Source organism: Sceloporus occidentalis, unplaced genomic scaffold, assembly GCF_023333645.1.
Source record: "Sceloporus occidentalis isolate IW3139 unplaced genomic scaffold, rSceOcc1.0.p SCAF_2, whole genome shotgun sequence".
NCBI lineage: Eukaryota > Metazoa > Chordata > Lepidosauria > Squamata > Phrynosomatidae > Sceloporus > Sceloporus occidentalis.
In genome coordinates, this window is record NW_028316982.1 from 269,359,259 (window position 1) to 269,374,207 (window position 14,949).

The 14,949-nt window shown below is 41.5% G+C and overlaps 1 protein-coding gene across 5 annotated transcripts in view; it reads right to left on the reverse strand.

Moving 5' to 3' along the window:
• Nucleotides 1-143: 143 nt before the first annotated feature.
• Nucleotides 144-14,949, reverse strand: part of LOC149320150 (glycerophosphodiester phosphodiesterase 2-like) — a 196,262-nt gene continuing 181,456 nt past the window's right edge. For 3 of the 5 annotated variants that reach the window (XM_089513022.1, XM_089513024.1, XM_089513023.1), the window contains 4 exons: nt 13,273-13,355; nt 8,951-8,965; nt 4,474-4,586; nt 144-705 (listed from right to left, as the gene is read on the reverse strand). In XM_089513022.1, coding sequence (XP_089369148.1) covers nt 590-705; nt 4,474-4,586; nt 8,951-8,965; nt 13,273-13,355 — 327 coding nt within the window. In that variant the 3' untranslated portion in view covers nt 144-589. Of the gene's footprint in view, nt 706-2,627; nt 2,686-4,473; nt 4,587-8,950; nt 8,966-13,272; nt 13,356-14,949 lie in introns of those variants that run through there. The other 2 variants (XM_089513026.1, XM_089513025.1) reach the window with 2 other exon arrangements.

Genomic DNA, 14,949 nt, shown 5'->3' on the forward strand with positions numbered 1-14,949 from the left:
TGCCAGCCACAGATGCAGGCAGAACGTCAGGAATAAACTCTTCTAAAACATGGACACATTGCCAGAAAAACCCACAAGAAAGGATGGATGCTGGCCATGAAAGCCTTTAACCTCATATTCATAATAATGACACATCACAAGAATTTCACAACATCCATATTTAAATAAGTTCAGCTAAAGAATCGCTGCACCAGGGAGAGGAGGAGGGAAGACAATGGGGTTTGTTCCACGACCAGCTTGCCACGATGCCTGAGACTCCTAGCTGGCCCTGCCAGGTGGCACCACATCAGGTCGCTAGTTTTCTCCTCATAAACAGGCCTGCTCCTCACCCTCCCTCACCCTCCCATGCAAGAAAAGGGGCACAAAAAAGGGGATGTATTTACAAAAGAAAAAAGTGTTCTGAAGAAACCCAGTCCAGCTTCAGTTTCTGGAGAGGCACCAGGCCACCCTCACAAAGTCCATTGCATTAAGAGTTTGGTGGAAGGGAGTCCAGTCCCAGACAGTGCATGGAAGAGCCGTTTGCACCAAGGGGTGGGGGGATTTCGGGGTAGGTTTATGGAGACCACTAGTCCCTGTCCACCCAGCACCCTCAGTCAATGCGGAGTTTCACTTCTCGGTGATCCATGGGCGTAACAACCTCATTGGCATAGCCATTCTCAGAGCAAAGCGAAAGCTCATCCGCCATTTCTCCTCCACTGTTGATTTCTGAAGAGGAAAAAAAAAAAAGGGGGGGGGAGGATGCTGTTAAAGCATAGGAAATCAAACAAAATAAATCATACTCCCTCCACCTCAGTTAATCATATGTTAGAATTTATCTGTAAGAATTTATGTTAATATCTGCTACAATTAATCTGGGTCAGCTGGATAATATGCACAAACATTGGCTCTTTTGTACATTCACTTTGGAGAATGTGCAGAAATATATTTTCATGTATACATATTTGTATATCATTAATCTGATTTCCCCACAAATAATATTTTAAAGGTATTTTACAACTCTTTTAGGTATTTTGATATAGAATAAGGCTTTTCAAAACTTTGCACCACATATTGTTTTAATTGTACATTGGTTTAAGCTTATGCCATAACCCAGCTTGAGACCCTTACTGAGAGAAAGGTAATTGATTAATTATTAAATTATCATGCCCAAATACCCATCCATGGGGATTTACTTATTACTCAACTAGTAGCCAGATAATATTGGGAAGTATAGGCAGAGCATGATAACATTAATGGATTTTCTCCTTGGAGACTAAACACACTGAACAAGCAATGTGCAAATCCCATTGTTCACGATGCCTAGTAGACATGCACGCAACAGCTGATGTTTATCCACATTCCATCACCATATCACATTGATTCCACTGTATGCAAACTTGAAGATTAAAATCCAGATTACAAGAGCATTTTATGTAGTTTAGTACATCCAGACAGGTTGCAATGCAAGAGATAAAGCAGGGGGGAAATATTAACAATTGAAGAGACCTGTGACTTTGTGTTTTCTAAAAAAAAATTGGGAGGGAAGGGGAGGATGCTGAAGTGCTTTCATTCCCACACAAGCTTGTGTTGAATCCCTACATTTGAACGAAGTAGTCAAAAAGAGGTGTGTGTGTATTAACCAACCAGAAAAATATACAGTGAATTGTATTAGACACAATAATGCCATTTATAACAGTTGGTTCTTTGAGATCTTTGGCTGAGAATTTCCCAGCCCTGCTATCTGAAAACCTTTGTCCAGTGACACTTGGGGCTAATGCTAAGATTTTTGTGTGCAAAATATGGGGTCCACCGCAGTGTAATGGTTATTCTCAAACACCAGGTGGCGACAAAGCACAGGAAAGAGTCCCACAAGGCTCTCTTGAAAGGTGACTAAGGCCTGTTACAGACTGCCCAAATAAAGCTGCTTCGGGTCTGTTTGGAAGTATGCTATTTAAGTGACACATGGGTCCTAAGAGTCCGGAGGTCGCGCCAAAGCCACACTCCATTCCTAAGCACCGGAGGGCAGCTTTGGTGCAGCTTCCGGATTCTTTGGGTGCATGCATCATTTAAACAGCATACCTCCAAAGAGACCTGAAGCAGCTTTATTTTGGCAGTCTGTAACAGGCCTAAATGTCCTAAACACAAAGGAGGATGAGGCACCGCAAAATGTAGGGCAATCAAGAAAAATGTAGGATATGATCAAATAAAAACTAAAAACACTAACATAAATGTAAATTCATGCTTCTTAGTGATGCCCAAAATAGAGGACATTTTGAACTTTTTCCGGGACAGAAAGTTGAAATGTCCTGGAAAAGGCCATGTCCTGGAAAAGGAGGCTGTCTGGTCACCTTGGGTGGCTTGTGTTCTTCTGGGACTTAAAAACAGAATCTTGGATTCTGGCCAGCTTTAAATAGAGGACGATAATCATCCAGAACCCATCGGACAAAAGGCTTACAATGGCAGTGAATGAAAAAGTGGGACAACCTAGCATAGGCAGCACAGAGAAGAGGTGATAAGGAGTATGGAGTTAGTGAAGACATTCTTGAGCAGTTAAGCAAGCCAAAATCCACCAAGAGCCTGAAATGTGCAGGGCTTCCTGGGACCCTCCACCGCTATGTGTGAAAGCTTCTACAAACCGGCATTCTTACCTTGCAGGCTTAAGAAAACAAAATGGCCATGGCCTTGGTGCCACCTAATGGCTAGAACCTGCAAGACACAGTTTCAAAACACTCATGCTTCTGATGTGGGAGGTGCAGCAGGGAAGAAACCATGATGGACCAACATTTCTTTCCTTAAGAAACACAAAACCATCCTATATTTCTATTTGTTTCCTTTTACAATCGACGCTACAACTAAATTTAATTCTTGTAAAGCTGCTGTGGTTTTCATGGGGAGCAGGGATGTAGCTAGGATTTTAGTAAGGGGGGGGGGGGGTTCCAGACTAAGTATCACCTTTATAATGGGGCTTGGGTGCGGCGGCACAGCAGCCCACACCATTCATTTTTCTAATGGAAGGGGGGGGGGGGTTCCGGACCCCAAGAACCCCCCCCCTTCCCGGCTACGTCCCTGTGGGGAGGAGGAATTACTTTGCATAATCATAGCAGTTTAAGAACTGGAAGGGATCACAAGGGTCATCTAATCCAACCCCTTGTTATGAAGAATTATGCAGCTAAAGCACTCCTGAAAGATGCCCATCTAACCTCAATATATCCTTATTCATATGTCTATTCAACATTTCTTTAAACCAGGCTTCAGCCCAAAGTTGGGCAGTTCTGTTTTGGCATTGTTTTCCTTTGCTTCATCTTTTAGAATAGATCCTTTGTAACATGCTCCTAAGTTTTACCCTCGACTTATCCACAGGTCATAACAAAATCCATAATTTTGGCCCCAAGACTTATCCCGAACTTATATGTGAGGTTGACTTATAGTCGAGTATATATATCTCAGCCTTTCCTGACAAGTAAGTGTTAGAGTCTTTCCGATAGCAAGGGACGGGGATTGGCTTGTTTACATGAAAAGTGTCTGTAGGTGGCCAGTTGAACACCTGGTCTGGAAAGATAACCAAAACATCTGCTAGGGATGTTTGCTAATTTGATGGGAAGTTACTTTATCCATGATTTGACTGTGCAACTTTCAGGATACTGTGTTAGAGTCCATGAGTGATGGATGGACTCATTCTGTCCAGCAACTTGGTTGTCAGAATGTAAGACAAAAATGCATTTCTTTTAATGAAGCAAGATCTTTCAATGAATGCATTTCTTTTAATGAAGCAAGGCCTCCTGATTGGACTAAGTTGGATTTCGATGGATCCAACAAGGAGATCGAGCAGCAGAATTCACTGCTTTCCTCTTCCTTGATTTACACTTTATCTTCTCAAGGGTGGGATAGGTCTGGCTGAGAAGGAGTGATTGGCAGCCCCATCAGATGCATGACAAAAGGTTATGACATTATAGGTTTATTAGTCTTTATGGCATCGCTAGGCTCTTCTGTTGCTTGTGACACAGATGCTATCCATTTTAACACATGCGGACACAGACAAGAAAAGAAACAGATGCACCAAAAGAGCAGAACAAGAAAAGCCAGATAAGAAACAAAATATGGTACAACCCTTGTATCCATGGATGACACATTCCTGGACTTACCATGGAAATCCAAAACCATGGATAATAGCAAAACCTATTGACTTCTGGTGGAGGCATACCATACAATCCTGATGGAGGACCTAGAAAATGCCTAGAAATAGTACCTCTCTAGGAATCCTAGGTCCGCCAACAAAACTGTATGGTCAGTTTCCAGTAGAAGCATTGAGTCACATTGAAGGATTTAGAAATTGCCTAGAGAGAACTTTTTTGGATGCAGGTAAGTGAAACTGTTTGTATCGGTTCCACAGATATGGAGGTTATATTGTACATAAAGACAATGGCATGGTGGGTTTGAAATCCAGTTACACTCCCCCCAGGAATCCAGGAGGTCAGAGACATTGAGACATCTTACCTGAAAAGATGAGTTTCTCTTTCATGATGTTGACGTCTCGGCTGGACCTTCGGACAGCGGCGCTGAGCATGATCTGCTCAGGATTGTATGTGCGGATGCTTCCCATGCGCCACCTGCAACGGAGGAGGAGAATGTAAAAGACTGGCCCCTCCAATGTGCCCAACCCTCTTTCCACATGGTCAGAGTTTTGATGGGAAGTGGCGGTGAGGGAAGATTCTGGCACTTCTTCCTGTGTTTATTCTGCATTTTCCACAGTGGGCAGCCCAGTCATGGAATATCCTCCTCTTTACAGGCCAAACTGGTGCCAACACTGCTGTCATTCTGGTGCCAAGTGAAAAACATGACTGCTTACTGCAGCCTGTGAGGGCCTAACTGGCTGTTCGCAAATCCGCACCCACGCATGGTTTTAGGACATTTTAAATTCATTTCCACGGGTGGGAATCTTGCAGCCCTCCAGATGTGACTAAATTGCAGCTCCCAGGAGGCTGACCTAGAACAGCCAATGGTAAGGAGTGGTGGGAGTTGCAGTACAGCAACTGCAGGGCCACATGATCCACACTTTGGCATACATATTAAGACCTTTAATAGGGAATCTGCGCACCCTCAAAGCTTCAAAAGGTATAGTACATGACTCTGGAGACCGGGGTCCAAATCCTGGTTCAACCATATAAACTCACTTGGTGACCTTGGGCAAGTCATATGCTCTGAGCCTCAGAGGATGGCAATGGCAAATTCCCCTCTGAAGAAACTTGCCAAGGAGGACCAGAAGGGTCCATAACATGCTTTCGGGAAGCAGGAAAACCCAAGGTAAACAAGGGTCTTGTTCCAATAGGGAGACTGACTTAATTTACACTCTATTAAACAAAGCAAGATGAGGAAAAGTATATTCAGCATTCTACCTACAGTTTTGGAAAATGACATTTTTGGACTGTTCTGGGAGTAATAGTCCACAAATGCAATTTCCCTGTGTTTTGATTCTACCCTAAAATGACTTGGAAAGAAGATGGCAAACTAACACCATCAGCTTATCCAATCAGTTCAAAAGAGGAGGTGGGTTTAGGCAAGAGGCAGACTTTGATTTGCTATCATATCTGCTTCTCTAAAGAGTCCAAACAAGGTAAGAAGCTCATGCTTCATTAATCACATCACAAACCCTTTAATCTGCTAATTTAACATCTGAAACCAATTATTAAGAGAGCCAGCGTGGTGTGATGGTTTGAATATTGGACCATGACCCTTAGGGTTGCCGTAAGTCGGAAATGACTTGAAGGCACACAATAACAAAACTGATTAATAAGGGTGCCTAAATGATCACAAAGAGGTGGTTTTGTTCTTTTCCAAAAGAAAACATTTCTGAGGGAGGGGGGCCCCATATGCAAGTATTTCTAAATTTGGTATTTTTAAGATATGACTTTAACATTTTAAAACTACAAATGGCAAAAAGTACCTCAAAAGAGGCAGCCTGCATTTTATCTCCCATTCCAAGAATGAATATTTCTTTCTTTGATTAAAAAAACCCCTCTAAACTTCATGTGATTTATTGATGCAACGTTTCTTTAAACCAGGCTGCATCCCGAAGTTTGGTCACTGGAGGACAAGTTCATCCCTGAAGTTCAAAACCCAAGGTCCCTCCTCCTCTTCCACAAGAAATCAAACACAAACATTAAAACCACACACAAACTAAGGTACAAGGCCCTAATATGAAAAGACACCAATTACACATAAACACCTTAAAGGTACTGGGCATTCCATAATGCACATTCCTAGTTTTTTTTTCCAACTGCAGCACTCCCACTAGTGATCATGTGCATAATATAACCTTGCTTTATACATGATAATGGAAAACATGTTTATTAATATCAGCTCTGTTACTTAATCCTCATCAATTCCCCAAAAGAGTAGTTGGAGTCTTTGGCAGATAGTGGTTTCCATAATATTGGCACTATGAATGCACTTTGGGTTTTAGTCTAATGCAAAGCACTTCTAAGCACCTCAGATAACTCATTTCAAATTTGGACTAAACCCATAATGGAATTTGCCCCCTCACTGCTGTGAAAGTGTCCAGCTTCCACCAGGAAGAGTCTGCTGCACAGACAATGGTCTAGGCCAGTTTCTTCCAGACTTTGGTCCTCCAGATGGTTTGGATGATCTGGACTTCAGCTCCCAGAATTCCTGACAGTTGGCCAAGTTGGTTGGGGCTTCTGGGAGCTGAGATCCAAAACACTTGGAGAACCAATGTTTGCGAACCATGGGTCTAAGCTGAGGTGCTGGGCACCCATCCCTTCGCAAATGATAATATTATGTTAAAGAGACTCGAGGGAGGAAATGTATGCATTAACCCATCACCATCCGGTGGAGGAAATAGCCACAGAAAAGCCAAAAAAGGTTTTCTCTTCATGTAATAACAGTAGGAAAGATAGAGGGTGATGATGGTACATTGGCTGATAAAGCACAGATGTGTGCAGAAGCAGCTTAGATGAGGTGAAAGAAGGTAGATGGCATCAGCTGGAGACTCTACCTATCCTCCTGGCCTTCTAAATGGTGGAATAGTGGAAAGCAAAATTCCAAGCAAAAAAAGTGCTTCACACTCCAGTTTGTGCTTCCTTCATGGGAAACCATTCCATGTTGAGAATAAGGAAGGAAAAGGAAGCAAACCCCAGAAATCTCTCTCTCTCTCCTGGACACACACACACACACACACTTTATTTTGCCATGCATACAACAAAGCTGGAGCCAATTATGGATTCCCCAGTGTGTGTGTGTGTCACCAAGTGGAATCTCACATGGCGACTGGCACATCAGTTTCCCACTTTCTGGGTGATGTAGAAGCACTTTTTCCATGGTGAATAAAAACCTGTTAAATGTACTGTGAAGCGTCTTGAAGCATTTGGTTTTCATCCTGCATTTCAAATTCACACCCTCTAAGCTTGTCTCAAAGCAAGACTTCTTTCTAACCATTTAACAAAATTCTGGGTGCATGTGTATAAAATTGGTCCGTCCAGCATGGTACTGTATAACCTGAGCAGTAGGTATGGAGGGACATTTCCTATCATTTATCCCATGAGAGCCTTTTAAATGGAGATAGTGGGAATTGAACCTGGAACCTTCCACAAGCAAAGCAGGGATCTGGCTACTGAATGGAAAGATTTATGAACTTAACTGGCCTGTGATTCTATCAACGGGGGAAAGGGTTCAATGCACCCTCACCAGGTATGGACATGAAATTCAAACATTTCCCCTACAAAGGGTTGTAAAGAATTTTCACAAATTTTCTCATCCATACCAAGAAAAGGAAAAGTGTCTCGACATATAAAGACACTCCTTCGGGGGGGAAAAAGTCATATGCTGTTGATATTTACATTTACATTTTTTTCCTTCATGTTTTCTCTATTTTTGAATGTTTTGTGCATTAATTTTGTGTGAGGAAAAAAAAACCCTGAATACTATTGCAGAAAAAAGAATGCTCTCACACACAAAAATGCTTTTTATGCACAATCCACTATTTTTTGTGTAAATGAAATCTTTGCCAAAAAAAAGTCACAAAACAGAAAAAGTAATCAAAAATGCACAAGAACTCATAACTCAACAAGGAGCAAATGTTTGATTGTTGGGCTTTTCCCTCTTTTTTGCAAGTAATAATAAAATAAGCAAAGATTTTCATTGTTATGCTCCCCTGTTTTGGTCGTAAAACACAATTCTCCTCTGAAGCTGCTATTTGCATTGGGAGGAAATCCTAGAGCTTGAGAAGTTAACCTTTAAAAAAAACAATTACAGTTCCCAGAATCCTCAGACCAATGGGGCTAACTGTCATTCTGGCTAAAGGATATTGGGTTTTGTAATAAAAAATGCTAAGTTTTTCAAGTTCCAAGATGCTAATTCTATCCAAAGCGAATAGCAGTTTTGACATTTTTCTCAGGAGTGAAGCTTATGTTGACACCCATAACTGCTGTGCTCCCATTAATGATCAAGTCCTCCATGGTATGCATTCCGCACTAAAAAATAAAATCCTGCACATTTCACCCGTAGTTTGGCCTTCAGTATGCACTAGGGTAGTTGAGGAATCTCTGGCTACTGCCACACTGCAGAATCAATGCAGTTTGGCATTGCTTGGGCTGTCATGGTTCCATCCTATAGTTGTAGTTTGTTGTGGCACTAAGTCTCTCATACAGAGAAGGCTAAATATATCACTACAAATCCCAGTAATCCATACCATTGAGCCATGGCAGTTAAAGTGGTGACAAAGTGGACCATTTCTGCAGTAGATGCAGCCTCTGTTATGCAGATAACTACTCACAACCACATTTTGCACACTACACTGCCTTTTTGCTTAGACTGTCAGTAGATTTCCCCCCCTTAAAATGGCTTCCAGAAAAATGTCCCACTTTAACCCAAATTTGCAGCAATGCTTAAAATGAAAAGAAAAAGTAAAAAAAGTAAAGACAAAAGGTGAGATGAGGAAGGAGGCATCAGAAATTACCTGATCATGTGATAGCTGTAAAGATGCCAAAATGCAGCAGCAGAGAGAAAAGAGAGAGAAAGAGAGAGAGAGAGAGAAAGGAAGAGGAACATGCAACAAACGTCAGAGCAGTAAGAAAAAATAGTCAAGGCATTGAGGAAAAGAGAGATTCCTCCTTTGCAGTCATCTTTTGGTCCATCCTTCCCCAAGGAGCAAGGCTTCCAAATAATTCAAACAAAATTGTAGCTATTAATGTAGAAAGACAGAGGAACCTAACCAGGGGAAAAGATGGAGGGGGGTGACTATATCTTCCCCATTTCTTGGCCACGGTGATAATGCCTTATAATCCCTTATAATCTTCTCTGAATGATTATGGCCTCCATTTTTGCATGTAGGGGACCAAGGCCTGGTATGTCCTGCAATGGATCCAGTTCCTTCAAACCTACCTACCTTTTGACAGTAGTGGCTCCCATATCAGTGGGGCAGTGAATCCATTCTATATTTTGCTCCAAAGGTTAAAGGAGCTATCCAAGGTGTTGGAGGGTTTTGGGGGGCAATGGATAGGTTTTAACATCTTCGATACCTCAAGAGTAGGGTAAAACCTGGAGTGGATTCACTGCTCCACTGACATGGAGGACACCTGCTACCATTGCCCTACCCCAACTTCTAACATCCCCAACATTATTCGCCTAAAATTTCCTTTTAAATTAACACAAGGAAGTTACTTGAATTTGCTAGGCAATAGAGCAAACAGGTTTCAAATTCTTCTTCATATTTAACTTGACTCAGTCTAACCTGTCATTTAAAAACAATTAATGCCCCCTCTGGGTTTTTGTTTAAAGCTATCTGCTTGAAGTATTGAATAATCTTACATATTATTTCTCTCCCCTTCCTTATCGCCTTCCATCTTCCTTGATATTCTTTTCTATTGGTTTAACTTAACCCAGATTTTTTAAACATTCATTTTGGGTAAAGGATTAGAAACAGGAGACCTCTAGGTTATATCGCATCCACCCGGCGTCTCTTGGCTAGTTGAGAGGTGCAGAAGCTGCAGTCTTTTGGCAACAAAAATTTCCAATAGATTTTTTGGGAAGATTTTTTAGTTGGGATTTTTGGCCTATCATTCTTTATAACCTTTCCCAGAAAATCTCCCATTTGGAAAACCCAGCAGCTGGCTAAATTTTTGATTGTGATGACTTTAGTTCTTTCTAATCTTTTACCAATTCTGCCAGACTTGGAGCCCTGGATTCCACCATGGTAAGTTCTCCAAAGCTAACTGGAGGCTCTATTGTAACGTCTCAGGCCTTCAACAGTGATGGGAAACCAGCACTGGCCTTTAAAACTTAGGCACTGCTCTGGCTAATCCTGTATTGTGTGTGCAAAGGGATCCTGTAGCACCTTTAAGACTCCCTGAAAGAAAGAAGCTGGTAGCACAAACTTTCATAGACTTGAGTCTACTTGCTAAGATGCTTGAAGTGGAGGATCCAGGGATAGATCTACACAAGCAGTCTCTGTCATAGAACCATAGAATCCTAGAGTTGGAAGAGAACACAAGGGCCATCCAGTCCAACCCCCTGCCATGCAGGAAATCCAAATCAAAGCATCCCCGACAGATGGCCATCCAGCCTCTGTTTGAAGACCTCCAAGGAGGGAGACTCCACTACACTCCGAGGGAGTTTGTTCCACTGTCAAACAGCCCTTACTGTTAGGAAGTTCTTCCTAATGTTGAGGTGGAATCTCTTCTCCTGTAGCTTGCATCCATTGATCCTGGTCCTAGTCTCTGGAGCAGCAGAAAACAAGCTTGCTCCCTCCTCAATATGACATCCCTTCAAATATTTAAACAGAGCTATCATATCACCCCTTAACCTTCTTTTCTCCAGGCTAAACATCCCCAGCTCCCTGAGTCGTTCCTCATAGGGCAAGGTTTCCAGAACTTTCACCATTTTAGTCGCCCTCCTTTGGACACGCTCCAGTTTCTCAATGTCCTTTTTGAATTGTGGTGCCCAGAACTGGACACAATATTCCAGGTGGGGCCTGACCAGAGCAGAATAGAGTGGCACTATTACTTCCCTTGATCTAGACACTATACTTCTACTGATGCAGCCTAAAATCACATTGGCCTTGTTAGCTGCCGCATCGCACTGTTGACTCATGTTCAACTTGTGGTCTATTTGGACTCCTAGATCCCTTTCACATGTTGTCTCCTTAAGCCAGGTGTCCCCCATCCTATATCTGTGCATTTCATTTTTTCGCCCTAAGTGCAGTACCTTACATTTCTCCCTGTTCAAGTTCATTTTGTTAGCTGTGGCCCAGCTTTCTAGTCTATTCAGGTCATTTTGAATTTTGATCCTGTCCTCTGGAGTATTAACTATTCCTCCTAATTTGGTGTCATCTGCAAATTTGATAAGTATTCCCCCAATTTTTTCCTCCAAGTCATTGATAAAGATGTTGAACAGTACTGGGCCAAGGACAGAGCCCTGTGGGACCCCACTGGTCACTTCTCTCCAGGATGAAAAGGTGCCATTGTTGAGCACCCTTTGGGTTCGTCCGGTCAACCTGTGTGTAACAGGAATGCAAAACTTATGGTTGTGGACATTTCTTTGCCTTGGGGGACAAGGCAGGAGGAAGGACGTTGCCTAAAGCTAAGGTGAATAGATAACCATATGAGTGGAGAAAGGAGTGTTGGCATGTAGTTTGAGAACCAGAAAGGAGATGTGATCAGCTAGCCGAGAGAGACCTCATGAGGCTGAGGGGTTAGCTAGGGTTGTAATGTGTGTAGTGTGCCAGGAAACCATTGTCTCACACTGTAGCACATTACAACACTAGCTAACCGCCAGCCTCATGAGGGCTCTCTTGGCTGCTTATATAGATCTTCCCCTGGACCCTCCACTTCATTCATATGTGAAGCATGTGATGGAGTGTTGTTATATTGTTTTAATGTATTTTAAGCACTTTAAACTTGATTTTAGCAATGAATTTGTTTTAATTATTGTAGTAATTTAATTCTATTTTAATATACTATTTTTGTATGCTTTTAACTGTATGGTTTTTTTAATGTTGTAAGACACCGCGAGTCCCATAATAATAATAATAATAATAATAATAATAATGATAATGATGATGACGCATATTAGGAAGCAGACTCATGTCTATGAAAGCTCATGCTACCAGCTTCTTACTTTCAGTTAGTCTCAAAGATGCTACAAGATCCCTTTGCATACTGGTTTTGCAGGCTAACATAGCTAGGTCTTTGAATTCTACCTGTATTATATGTTATCTATTACCACCCCTAAATTTTTCCTTAGCCTTCACCTGCACTTTGGTTTAATTCTTCATCATACTTTACACTCTCCAATCCCAACCCAGAATGGACCGTTCTCCAAACCAAGCCCATGTGGCTCAGGGAGGCACGCAGCTATATTCCCATTGCTCTGTACTGCCTCAGAGAGCATATGGGATAAGAGGTGTGTGTGTGTGTGTGTGTGTGTGTGTGCGTTGCAGGGTGTCTGTGACTTGGAAACCATCTTGGATCAAACAGTTCCCTGCATGTAAAAAGCTGACAGATAAGGGAGAAAGAATCAGTCTGAGAACCCTTTTTGACACATGAGAAAATTCCAAAATGAGGATATCTTAGGCAAGAGATTCTGGCCTCCTCCTGTTCCAACAATTTTAGAGCAAACCTCCTATAAGTATGGGACTCAATCAGGGCTGTTAATTATGTTATAGGCAATAGAATGGCTGTTGGACACAAACACCACTTGGGGTTTTCTCCCATGCCTCTCTTCCGTTGTGGCAAATCACAGTAGGGAGGAACTAAATTACGTACAAAGAGCGACAGGAATTGAGAGACAGTGTGGAGTAGTGGTTATAGTGCTGGACTGAGATTTGGAAGATCACGTTCAAACTTGCTATTGCGACATGAAACTGGCTGGATGACTTTGATATATACTCCCTCTCCCTCTCAGCTTGCCCTATCTCACAAGGTTATTGTAAGGGTTAAAGTAAGGAGGAGAATAGCCACATATGCCCTTTAAACTCACTGGAGAATAAGGAAGACTATAAATGTAACTAATAAGATGACTATGAAACAAAATATAAATGTGTCAATAAATAAACTATTGCGGTTCTTCTTGATCCACCTATGTAATTTGTTTATGCGTGTGGTACCCGGGTGGTGAAAGATGGTGCCATGGGGGTAGCAACAAATTGCTCCTGTAACATAAATAGCAGCCCTGATTTTAAAAGCTTTGGGAGAACATTCTGTATCTCTCAGAAGCATCTCCAGAGTCAGGAAATGGCAACAGACAACAGCATTACAAAAAACATTGGCCAACAGTACTTACTTTTGGAATATAAACACTCCTGCGATTATAATAAATGAAATGAGATCAGCCGTTATCCAAATGAGATAGTATTCATCCGGAGTCTGGGAAACAAAAAAGAAGACAAGAAGAATCCCATATATTGTTGGATTAATACAAAAATTAAAGGCAAGAAGGGAGCAAGGATAGTCTAGATTTTAAGATTTAACATAAAACACTCAACCCTATTTCTTCCTGCCTCCAATAGAAATGAATTCTGGAATTGGAAACAGCAAGTATCATTGCCACTGCAGTAACTGAAATCTGTATTTGGGCACCAGATAAGAGAGACTGTGAGTAAAACTCATCCAGTATTCATCATATGAAGCTACATTTTGTAAAGGGCCTTTGGTGGGCTAGTGGTCTTCTAAGAAAGACTGTTCTGCTATTTTCTTTTCACTCAGGAAACCTTGATAAGTTTCCAGATATCACAAAGATTTCACAAAACAATAAAAATATCCAATGAATTGCTCAATTACATTTGGACACATTTGTCATGTTATCAAAATCTCAATGGAGATATTTCTCCAGATTCTAAAGGACAGATAAGATGATTTATATTTCAGTAATTCATCAGACCATTAGAAGGAAAAGACTTTTTAAAATTCCCTTTTGCAACATGTACATCATGAATAAAGCAGGATCAAATGTTAAGTGAATCCTTAATTCCCAGCCGGATCAATTAAAATTGTGCCTTCAGCCCATGCTTAAGCCAGAGCTCTCCTTGATCAGTTTACAAAATTCATACTGAAAGTACACTGTGATTATTACTTTATTACATCAAATAGAAAGTATAAAAATGTTATGCTAGCTTTCAAAGCTCATTGGTTTCTTCTTCAGGTAAAGAGGGTAGAAAAATCATGTGGGGGAAACAAAATGATGTTGCTGAAGTCATAAGCTTACAGGTTTCCGTCTTGTGGTTTTGGATTTTACTGTGAGTGTGTTCGTGCAGGAAAAATATCAGTCTTCACCTCTCCGCACACAGAGAGAGAAACTGGGAGGAACAAACTCTATCTTTGCCTGATGAAGAAGCCAGAGAAAGCTAATGCAAGTTTGTTTGTGCCTTCTCACTGGCCTAATAAAAATATCACTAATGTGTGTTCTGAACAATGGTTTTCTTTAATAGTCAGCGTGGCTACTCCTACATATTTCAGTTTACAGAACAAACTGAAACAAAAAGTTGCATCTCTTTTTTTTTAAAGAGAGGTTTAAAAGATTTTAAAACTAGGCTGGATAGCCATCTGTGGTGAGTGCTTTGGTGGAGTCTTCCTGCATGGCAGAAGCCAGTTGGACTGGATGGCTCTTGGGACTTTTTACAACTCTTAAATTCTATGAATCCAATTCTATGATTCATACCTTGGATCAAACATTGGTCAGACAATAATGCTAGGAAAGGTAGAAGGCAGTAGAAAGAGAGGAAGGCCACATTCCAGATGGATGGACTCAATTAGGGAAGTCATAGGCCTGAATCTACAAGAGCCTAGCAGAGCAGCAGAGGATAGCGGGGCTTGGAGATGTCTCATATGCAACGTTGCCGTGAGTTGTGGTTGACTCCATCTAACAACAATGATTCTATGAAATAGGCATAGGCATGGATGAAGTGCACGCCAGTGTGATGTAATGATTTGAGCACTGAACTATGGCTCTGGAGTCACAGGG